The sequence below is a fragment of the Patiria miniata genome, unplaced genomic scaffold (genome assembly GCF_015706575.1).
Source record: "Patiria miniata isolate m_02_andy unplaced genomic scaffold, ASM1570657v1 HiC_scaffold_7, whole genome shotgun sequence".
In the NCBI taxonomy this organism is placed as follows: Eukaryota; Metazoa; Echinodermata; class Asteroidea; order Valvatida; family Asterinidae; genus Patiria; species Patiria miniata.
The window spans coordinates 30331472-30343629 of record NW_024037074.1 but is presented as its reverse complement, the minus strand read 5'-3'; the positions used below and the strand labels follow the sequence as shown (position 1 = coordinate 30343629).

General features: G+C 39.3%; 1 protein-coding gene across 1 annotated transcript; it reads right to left on the bottom strand.

Moving 5' to 3' along the window:
• LOC119746292 (eukaryotic translation initiation factor 3 subunit J-A-like) lies at window positions 1-9966 on the bottom strand. Its single transcript, XM_038223154.1, has 8 exons — window positions 9892-9966; window positions 9683-9768; window positions 7994-8048; window positions 6826-6929; window positions 4812-4914; window positions 3020-3184; window positions 1419-1492; window positions 1-408 (listed from the first exon to the last, which is right to left on the bottom strand). Exons 1-8 carry the CDS (start codon window positions 9962-9964, stop codon window positions 370-372), a joined length of 699 nt encoding a protein of 232 aa, XP_038079082.1. The 5' UTR covers window positions 9965-9966; the 3' UTR covers window positions 1-369.
• Between the last annotated feature and the right edge of the window lie 2192 nt (window positions 9967-12158).

Genomic DNA, 12158 nt, shown 5'->3' with positions numbered 1-12158 from the left:
GTAGCCAACCCCCCCCCCCCCCCCCGGATCCGCCCTTGTCTACCCTATGCAAAGTGATTCGACAGAATTTGTGTTGTTTTCTTGCATTTTGGCTACTAGGTTTTCCGTCACTTCACATGCTGTTGAAACATTTTCATCTGAAGCTCATCGAAATGCAGCACTAAAAATAACCCCCTTTTTTATTCAATATTTTCTTTATTTTTGAAAAACAAAAAATACAAGTTTACTGTACATAATAAATCTATATTGCCGTATGTTCTCGCGACGAGAAATACCTGTAGAGTGCTCATCAAATGAAGTCGTCCATATCGTCATATCCGCCGTCGGCATACGCATCGTCGATTCCTTTGCCTGACTTTCCACTTCCTGCTAAGACCGCCTTTTTACCTTTTTCTTCCCCTTGCCAGCCTGGAATAAGATCGTCGTGAATGTAGTTTAAGGGATTCGGGCGGTTCACAATGCAGTGCGCCACCAAGAGTTTGCCATGGAGAGTCCACTTTTCAAGTTTGCCGTCAACAAAACATGTCCCATTTGAATGAGTGTCAGTAAACAACTTGAGCTAATTTGTTATAGATTGGGGCACAGCGTTCTGCCACCTTACAAAAAACACGATATTGATAAAAAAAAGAAAAGAAAAAGGCAAACAGATACTCGAATCATACGCTTATGAAACCACTGACCGGAAAACTAACAAGTTCAATTAGCCCGCGCTGCGAATTTGTCAACCATCTCCTACAATGTACTGAAAAAAAATGAACTTTCCGTGGCAAACTCTTGGTGGCGCACTGCATAGTGAAACGCCCGAATTACAAATGATTAATGCACCTAGTCAGTTTCGTGTGTGGTTTATTTGCAAATAAAAAAAATAAAACATTTATATTCTAAAATGACCTAATTGATTGCAAGTAAATAATAGGATCAAGCAAAATTTGTTCCGACTTTTCTGAACGCTAACCCTAATTTTACCTTATCCAACCCCAACGATTTTTGGTATTTTTACGAATAAGCTAGTTCGGTATTTCAACTGCGCATGTGCACAAAGATGTGGGTCACGGGTCATTCAGGATAATCGAATGTTTTGAAGGCACATGAACGCTGGCGCACGACGCTTGCGTGTAAATTACCAGCAGAATGGGCGTGCGCGTAACATTGCATAACATCACGTCAGCAGTGTTATCCCAAATGACCTTGGGTCATTAAAATACAGTAAACTCCGGCTAAGGCGGCACTCTCGGGATCCGAGAATTTGTGACGACTTAAAACGCTGAAACGAAATGGCCAAGACGTTAGTGCGTGTAGGCCCGCTAGTCTAATTGTTGTGCCGTTAGAGGGCGCACTATGCACCATCCACTATCGATCACTAGCGACTTGGGCCAAGACTATGTCGCACGCAAACGGTCCATTGTCAAGGATCTTACCTTTTGCGCTTTCGATTTCTCATTCGCTATGGCCGTTAGACTTGATCCTAGTCTTTTAACTTGATCTGGTTCCACTGTCAATCAAAGCAAACCACAATTGGAATTGGTCATTTATTACGGATCGTCCAATCAGTCTGGTGCCGCGACTTGTGGAAAGAATGTATTGAAAATCAGTTTCGGTACCAGACATTGCTTTTGACACTCTTTCCTTGTGCAGTAGTGGAGCAGTGATGCACTGCTTGTTCCATGTGCCAGTTGATTTTCATGCATTCCAAAGTACCACTAGCATAGGTTTGAAAACCTGTACACAATATCAAGACACCAGAGCCACTTGTCAAACACTACCACATTAGATATCCAAAAATTAATAAGGGAAGAAATGTGTGCTTGGCTGGTGTTAAACACTATGTTTAAGACCGGTTTGGAACCTGGATGCTGATAATAACACATGCCAACGGCGAGGGTCGTTATCAACATCCAGACCCCAAACCGGTCTTAAACGTAGTGTTTATGATACCGGGCGAAGCACATATTTATTCCCATTGATAAATAGGTTTTCAGTCAAACAGTCGAAATTATAAATATTTGAACGATTTTGTTCAACAAGTTTACTTCATGTTTTTTAAAACACCCCTCCAGTTGTGTTATGGTATGTGCCTCTCAAGAGAAGTCATAAACAACTCCTTATATGGAGATTGGCATGCGCATTGTGCATACTGTGTTGTGTGGCACATAATGCAGCTGTGCTGGTGTAGTGTGAATTTAGATGAAAGACTGGCTCTTTGGTTGTAGTGCACATGCCTAACCGAGGATTATGAATGTCCAACCAATAAAAGGGAAAAAGGGACTGGATTGCACAGAAGTCCAAATTTCATGCGACACTGGAAAAGTGAATAATACCAGCCAGCTGCTGGTTTATCAACCGTTTAAGACCGGCCAAGTGACGGGCTCTTGACCAACAGGAATGGATACACTGTCTTAAAGGTATAGTCCATCATTTGTAATTTGTGCATTTTGTTCGTTTGAAGCAACAAAAGTGCTCAAAATCTAAAGAAGGGTGCTGAACAACTAACCTGATGAAGTTTCAGCTCAGCTTTAGCTGTACATTTTGAGAAAAATAGCATTCTAGTATCTCGATTTCAAATCAAAATATTGCCGAATCGTGTTTTGAATTGGGCCTGAATTCAGCGTCCTACACACGTTTTCACTGAGCAAATTGCAGCTACGCGAAGTCGCGCACTGATCCGACGAATTATAGCAACCGAGCGCGCGTGTGCGTCGTGCCAATGCTTGTGCACTTCGCCGAATAACAAAACGAACTACTAATTTGAATTTCCTATGGTGCTTCTTAAGAAGCACCGTTGGAAAGGCCTTCTTTTGTTGATTTCTTCAAAATGACAGCTTGCCAGAAAGAATAATTTCACAGGGAGTTTAGTTCCCTTACTATCTTTCAACCAAGTATGTTTTTCAACAATAATTACGCCATTTACTTATTGGATAGCTGCAAATGATGGACTGTGGCTTAAAGTATTTACGAATAATTGTTAAATTGGCCTTATATGGTCCAAATCTCGCTGAAGTCCAACTCATCTTCAACTTACAACTTAAGCTGCACCCTTGGAACACGTTGTCGAGCATGTCTACGTAGTGCGGCGATTTCTCAAGCTGCTGTAGCTTTTCTTTCAGTAGTTTGGCAAATTCCTCGAACTCCTCCTCTGTCGTGGGCTGCATGGCGTCTATCCTACCTTTGACGTCTTCTGTTACGCCTGTGATAGGGGGATGTAGCGAGTCAAAGATTTGTGCAGTGAGGAGGATTGTAAGGAAAACAACTGAGTTGTTGTCATAGTGATCACAAGTCATTCGCATGTTACAGGTACACATTCTTGCCGAGATCGCCCTAATTTAGTGTTATGATTGCTTCTAAGCACTGGTTAACTAAGGTTAAGGTCAAGGGGGATGAACCTGTGTTCACAGGAACGGAGTGCCCATCTCTCTTTCGTTAGCGATTGGGCCAGACTCGTATGCTGCTGTGGGAGGATCGCCACACCTCCTCCACAGCGAGTCTGTTACCTTCCCAGCATTGAATAATGCCGGTACCCATTTAACACCTGGGTTGAGAGGAGTAATGGAGGTAAAGCGCCTTACTCAAGGGCACAACACGCATGGCCACGGCGGGGCTCGAACCACTGATCTCTATATAAAGACTGGATAGCGGATATGCATACAACATTCACACAGTAGACTTTGCATATTGACCAATTCGCCCCCGGTCTCACGAAGATGGCCGCGTATAATACGAACGTTCTACGCGTAAATACGCGCGCGTTGTATCAACAGTTTACGCGCATTTTGGTCACGTACACATATTATGATGTTCTAAAAGGGACACATTTCCGTAGTGATTATTATTTCAAAAACGCCGAAAAAGTGATTTGCGGCATTTTAAAAAGTAACCACGACGTTAGAAAAATTGTAGTAAACCTTGGTCAGTGGGGGTGGTCAAAATATAAGTCAAGTGAACCTTGACGTTACAAAAGAAATCATGCTGTCTATAAGACGGCAACTTGTCCTTTGTAGATCACCAGCCGGTCTCACCAATATGGCGTCAAATTCATTCATTGTGCGGCTCTTTATTAGCTATCCAGTCTTTATATAGAGATCAGTGGCTCAAACCCACAACCTCACGATCATGAATCCTGTGCTCCACAGCTAGACCACATGTGCCCACTGGTTAACTGGACACTCACAAACTTACTGTGCTATATTTACAATTCGATGACAGATGGAATGTTCCATTCCACTGGGCTCTGTCTCACTGAACGGAACATCCAATCTTTCAACTCATGAAAATATTCTCACCATTCCACTCATAACCACTCATTATTTGTATACTGACTCATGAGAATGTGACAGCAGAACTTGAGAATAGTTATTTCTTATGGACTAATTTAGGAACCTGAAATAGAAGCTATTACTGAGGTAGCTGCATGTCGTACGCACACGCACAATGCTCCTTCCACCATTAGGGTTACCAAAATGCACACAACTCACGGCTCCTGGGACATTCACGCAAACATCCACCCGTTATTTGCCCTTTGCACGCTTCTGCCATAGGCATGTAGAGCCTCGATCTGGCAACTTTACACACTAAATACAGCCGGTTCAGATTGATTCCCGTGTATACGCGGGAATCACTGAACCGGCTATATTTATTGCGTTAAGTTGCCAGATCGAGGCTCTGCATGCCTAAAGCAGAAGCGTGCAAAGAGCGAATGGCTTCTACTTTCTTTGCCAGAGTAGTAATTTACACGGCCACATATATGCCAAGTATGTCCTGTAGAACCTTGCAAATATTTCCCTGCATGTAACGTATTTCATTGCCGTTGTGTTTACCAAAAGCCTCCTTTGCAAGTTCGAGATCGGAATCTTCTTGTAGTTTCTGTTGTCTCAATTTCTCTGCAAGTTGCTCTTCTGCACTCAACTCAACCCTTTGTTCCTGCAAGGCATATGAGAAAGAAAGAGCAGATAGTTACCCAAGACAACTGTACAAATGAATCAACTAAGGAGTTGATTAATGAATATAGCAATCCAAGACAACTGTACAAATGAATCAACTAAGGAGTTGGTTGATGAATATAGCAATCCAAGACAACTGTACAAATGAATCAACTAAGGAGTTGGTTGATGAATATAGCAATCCAAGACAACTGTACAAATGAATCAACTAAGGAGTTGGTTGATGAATATAGCAATCCAAGACAACTGTACAAATGAATCAACTAAGGAGTTGGTTGATGAATATAGCAATCCAAGACAACGGTACAAATGAATCAACTAAGGAGTTGGTTGATGAATATAGCAATCCAAGACAACTGTACAAATGGATCAACTAAGGAGTTGGTTGATGAATATAGCAATCCAAGACAACTGTACAAATGAATCAACTAAGGAGTTGGTTGATGAATATAGCAATCCAAGACAACTGTACAAATGAATCAACTAAGGAGTTGATTAATGAATATAGCAATCCACTTTGGTTGGTCCAACAGGTTTTGAATCGGGGAGTCAGGTTGGCGTAGTGGTACTTTCCTCGCCTTCCACCGCTATGACCCGGGTTCGAATCTCGCCTGGGCCAACATGTGGATTGGGTTTTCAGTCCCTACCTGATTCCGTAGATTTTCACCAGAATATTCTTCTGGGCTTTTCCTCCCACCTCTAAAACTGTAAATTCTTCACACTGTCTTCTCTCTAAGTTGGTGTGATGATTCCCATGGGATGCTTTGCTTACTACATGTATATGATACAGATACAGAATTCCCTTTCCATGATTGCATTCGGAATCCATTCACAATCATGGAGTAGGAACAGAAGTACTCGGAAGACTTCCATTTATATCACCAATGACCTATAGCAAGATCATCAATTCTTTCCCTGAAAATACCAGCGATCATTTACCTCTGATCACAAGTTTAGAATTACAAGTTGAGAGCTCCTGTTCTAACACTAACGATCAGCAACTCATCAACTCTGACCCGCATTCATATCCTAAATGCCACTGGGATGATGAAGATTTTTGTTCGCAATTTACTTGTAACATTAATATTGCTCTTGATAAATTTGATTGTTCTATTTTATCTTGCAGTCCAATGAATGATGCTCAGGGTGTCGTTGACAGTGTCTGCAGCAGGTTGACTACTGCCATTCACGATTCTGCCAAAAATTGCAACACCAAACCTTTTAAAAAACATCACAGTAAGAGAGCTCATTGCAGGCAGAGTGTCACTAACGTTACTCGTGGAAAATACAACCATCTCAACAAATTGTATTATCACAAAAATCCAAAGAAATTCTGGAAGCTGTTGGTGACTGCAAAAAAGCTAAACGTGATTTTCATGACTCTGTCTCAATCGACAGTTTATCAATTTTTTTTTAATCCAAATCACTAGATGAATCTAAATCACTAAATGCAAGGCTATTACAAGGTTTTATCTCCTTCTTAGGCATCTTCATCTACCACAACATTTCTATTTTGAGGTAGCTGGAATCTAGTCTTGAAAGGAACTGAAATTTGATAACTACAGGCTGCTTGAACATTGTGGGCAAGTGGAGATGCGAATCAGATTCCAAGCGTGGAATCAAACTGATTCAATTGGAGTCTCCCAAACCTCTACATCAACCAAATGTTTCGATTGTCCCTCCTGTCTCCCTTCTACTGAATCTGAAACTAACAAAGTTAAACTAAAGGCCCTTTGTTTACACGAGAAAATACACCTATTAACCATTGTTTGATGTTGCAGGAATTCTGCAGGCTTTGGTTTGGGATAAAACACACTTGACTTTCATTAATATAAATACACAAAATATAAACGATGAAGTGTCTTTGGAGCTGATGTTAACATCTTTTTACCTGTGCCTTCTTTTTCTTTTCATCAAGCTCTTTTTTCCTCTTCTCTTCTTTGGCTTTCAGGGTTGCTTCTAAACTCTTCTTTTTCTTCACTTGGACAGCTTTAACTGTTGAAAAACATAATATTAATAACAGGTTCTTATATAGCGCTTTTAACTAAGATCAAAGCGCTTTACATCATTATTACCCCGATCATTGGGCCGTTTAAACATTTGAAATACCATCTCAGCTCCCTGGGAAGTATACAGCTCTATGCTGCCATTTCAGCACAAAGCAGCTACAATCAATCAATATAACCATCTCTGCCCTCACAGGTACCCATTTACTCCTGGGTGGAGAGAAGCAATGAGTGACAAAGTGCCTTGCCCAAGGGCACACGCACCATAGCCCCAGGCTGGACTCGAACCCCACAACCTGCAGAATTACCCGCAGACCACAAATTCAATGCTCCAGACCACAAGGCCACGGCACTCCACTACATAATAATATGTCAATATTAACAATAACAACCAGTATTAAAGGGAATGTACATCATTGGCTTTTGCTGTAATTTTCAGAAATGAACTATTTGAGAGGTTGGTATAATAGATCTAATATTGTTACACTGACATTTTTGAAGTTTTGTGTTTGAAAAGGTTGGAAAAACCAAGAAAAACAAAACTTTTCAAGTAGTCTGGTTCCCTGACTCCACAAAAGATAAAATGGATCAATTTATAGATGATGGAAAATTGTAAGGCAAGGGAACCAGTCTAGCTGGCCTGCACCCGTTCATGAACATGTAACCAATAGCAAACAACATTTGGACTGAAAAAATGGTAAATTTGGAGCAGTAGTTGAAAAATAGTGAGGTTTTTTCCAACGCTGGTCGGCCGACCACCGTTGGAAATGTATACAAAAATACCATTTTCTTGAAAATGACTTCACACCAGGTGCCATAATTGTACAAGATGCTTGAGACTGTCATTTACCAACATCCTAGTAAGGTATTTCGTAAAAACTTGGTAGTTTTATTTTTCGATGTTTGCAAATGTTGTATATTCCCTTTCAGACAATCACCCATATTTCTGAAATGTAAACAAATGTTATTTCACAATTGTACAATGAAATTTGTGTCATTTAATGTATGAAATTACATGTATAAGTAATCATAATTGAAAAAAAAAAAAATTACCTGTTTCTGTTGTTTCATTTTCTTTCTTTTCCTCGTCAGACTCATCCCAAGCACCCTAGTCGCACAATCAAGAGAAGATTAAATTAAGTGTAGGCCTATGTGTATACATGTATAGTTCATCTAGTAAAGAACAGTTAGCTTTAGATTTACTGAACACCAAGATGGCAATATAGGTCTACCTTCAACTGCTTAACACCACAATCTTCAGTTTAAGTTTAACAATTTCCTTACTCCACTTCCTGAATGATTTTCGTTGTTCTATAATGACCTTTCAACTTAAAATTTAGGGAATATTTTGTCTCAAAAGCTCCTCTGAAAATACAAGGATACTTGACATCTGAATATGCCCTCCAAGCAAACAAAATCTGTCTCGTACAAAGGATTTGCCGAGACTGCAAGGTTGCACGCTACTATCGGTTAAAGAGGTTGTACAACAAACAGCTATCACATCGCAACTTGTGCAGGCGGAGCAACAAGATGATTTGCATAAATCATCGACGTCACAACATTGGGGTCATCAAGTTCTGACATTCAACATGGTTGCCAACAGCAAGCGTTGCACATTTGCACATACATTGCATATGGAATCCAGAATGGAGAGTCAAGAAAAGTTTCTAAGCATTCTCTAACAAAATTAGAAACATTTCTCAGTCCCAGAATATCATCTCATTGACGGTCAATCATTGCAAAAATGATGACAAGACATGAATCTGGGACTGAGAAATATTTCCAATTTTGTTAGGAAAAACTTTGACAATTTTCTTGACTCTCCATAGACTTTGAACACAACCGCTGAAGTGGCGTCAGGTTGCAAAATTATTTCCCGAGGATCCTACACTACACGGCTTATCATGATCAAACAACCACAATTCAGATGTCACTTTTATTGGGAATTGATCATTCCAATGGCCTGCATCAATGTCAAAGTAGTTATAGCCTATCTTTCCAGTTAAGATTACAGTGTTTTTAGTTCAAATTTGCTGAATAAAAGTAAAAAAACCTGTGTGTTTCTAGGGTCTGCCTTTCACGGCAAAATACCTGGCAGAAGGTTCTACGGACTTTGAAACTTCAAAAGGCTGTAAGTTGTTATAGAAACAATGCATCGGCATACGGTTTGCACCATTGAATTTCTCTGGTTACAAAAAATACAAGCTTTAATTTGATGTAATGTGATGTATCTTTTGAAAATTATAATTTTGGGGTATTATAATATACCTACTCTGAAGAGGTACCGAATTTAACGATTTTGTGCTAGGCCTATGTATTTAGCAGTCATACTATCAGACTATAGCTGGGTTGATTTTCTGCTGACAAGCTAATTTTTATCTTTAATTAATTTTTGGCTCCCCTGGCCCTAGCAACGGGATCATCCGTGCACATACCACATGTGGGATGTGTGACGTTAAATACGGAGGTAGGCCTAGTCCAGTATTTCTGTCACATTTAAGTAACCCAGCATGCCCAGGTTTACTACAACTTCAAATACAACTCTTAGTCTTACTCTTATTTATTTGATCGAAACTAAACCATGTTAACAGGGGCCCTACACGATCGCCCACTAATCGATCGCCAATTAACAAGCGCGCCATCGCGCCACGCCGTCACAAGGCGCCCATTCAACGGCCGACTGATCGGCCGACTGATCGACCGACCGACCGCCTCTCATGACGCGCCTGCGCCTCAGCTCACCTTGACTTCCTCCTCGTCTTCTCCCTCCCATCTGTCACTCGCTACCGGCTTAGAAAAGCCTTGATCGGGGTCGAAATCTTCGGAATCTGTCACAGTGCCAACAAACAACAATTACTTCATTATTTTTGAACTGAAAAGCCTAAGACAGGCTGAAAACAGCGCACATAAAGAGCGATGCAAACGATCAATTTCGCGCACATGTTACTCACCCCAATCCGCCATCTTGATTGTTGAGCAATAATATGGCAGAGCATTCTGGGAAATTCCGCGAACTTTACTCATATACTGCGTGTACAATATATACAGAGATCGCTCCAGTAAAGTAGACGCATTTCTGGGGGCGTGGTGTTGGGATGGGAGGGGGAGTTGACATATACAATGGCCATCAAACCTGATACAAAACTCGTAATTCGTATCCAACCATTCAATGATAGTTTTTGAAAAAAACTGAACATTACATCATTATATTCTTTTGGAAAGAGTGTAGCATCCAGACGCCGCTTCTTTGGTTATGTACAAGTCTATATACGGAGAATCAAGTGCATTTAAAGTTTTTTTCTTACAAAATTGGAAATGTTTCCAGTCCCAGATTAATGTCTTTTCACCTTTTTTTTTGCAATGCAACTGACCTTCAGTTAGACAATATATGATAAATTTAAAAAAGGATTCTTTCCATGTTTTTTTCCAAATCCCTTTTTGTTTTGGCACAAACAAGTTCATTTTTTTTTATATTGAAGTTTAGGTGTATTGGCCTACACTTTTATCATGGAGGAATAAAAGACATGGTATTGTTGCGTTCCTCACACCAACACGAGTCGCTTACAGTTTATATGGCGTTGTATTCTTTCCATTACATTACAATTGGAAATCATAGTTTATGAAGAATGTGTATGAGAGTTAAGCAACTTGACAACAAAGAGAACGACAGACTTTGTAGCATTGATTTTATTACAGATTTATCAGCTTTTTTACCATAAATTTCATGCAACAAATATAAGCTCGAGTGTGAACCTTTAGATGACATAACAAACGTCATTATTACAATTTTAAATGGCATTTCCAACAGACTTTAGCATAAAATATGAGAACTAGTGCAGTGAGAAAGGAATAATTTTTGATAACTTTGTTTACTGCTTAGAAATATACATGTGTGTAATTGCTTTTCTGTTATAAACCGTCGGTTTTTGTGTAATGGCATGCATGATACAAGCTATGCTTTCCAGGTTTTGCCACCTCTAGTGGCCTTTATATCTTGTTCAATACTTATGTAAATATAAACCGTGATTAAAGGGAAGATACAACATTTGCAAACATCAAAAAATGAAATGATCAAATTATCACGAAATATCTTACTGGATTGTTAGGGAATGACAGTCTAAAGCATCATGTAAAGTTGTGGCTCCTGGTGTGCTGACATTTAAAAAAAAAAACTCTATTTTTCCAAAGCTGGTCGGCCGACCAGCGTTGGAAAAAAACTGGGTTTTTTTTCAAAACGTGCTCCTAATTTTCATATGTAGTTCGTCTACATTTTCTTTGCAATAGATTACACACCTGTGAAGACTACAAGCCTGCTAGACTGATTCTCTGAACTTACAATTCCCAAAGTCTTTAAATTGCTCCGTTTCATCTTGAGTGGGGTCAGGGAACCAGACTACAAGAATATGATTGGTTTTCTTGTTTTTTTCCCAGCATCTACGAACCCAAAACGTGAAACAAGTCAGTGTAACAATATTTGCTATATTTATACTAATCTCCAAATCCATTCATTTCTGAAAAATGCAGCAAAAGCAAATGTTGTTCATTCCCTTTAAATCACTAAAAAAAAGTTGTTTGAATTTATCACATCCTGATTAATAAATGGACCACAGAATAATTGTTTTTTAGACATTACAATTTGTTTTCATTGCTATTGTCACATTCACTGAAATATCCAATACCTAACAGAGAAGTGAGATATTATAACAAGCAAAGAGTATCAAAAGAAAAGCTTATAACCCATAAAATTATAACAAAATTCTTATCCCAATGTTGCGAACCCTGCACCAAAACCAAAAATAAAACCTTATAGATAAATAAACCCCCAAAAAAGCAATAACATAAAATAAAAACCATAAAACTTCAATTCTAACTGTGTCATTTTCACGGTCACCTCTACTACCCAACAAACACCTTGAAACTGACAGTTATAGTGATAAAATGCAGACTAAGTTTAGAAACAAAAAATTAAGTAGTGTATTTCATAATACTTTTTCGGCAAAACTGAAATATATTTGGATTACCGTCCGATGTAGACCCAATAGTCCCACCAAAGCAGTAAAACATTCTTCCTATCTTGTAGAGATTGCATTAATGCATTCACAATGAACAATTCAGCCGATTAAAAATAACAAAACGATTTTTCTGCATTTATAAGGCTTTTCAATGTGTTTTTTTTCATTATAGTGTTGCGACGTGATACGAAAATACCAATTATTTG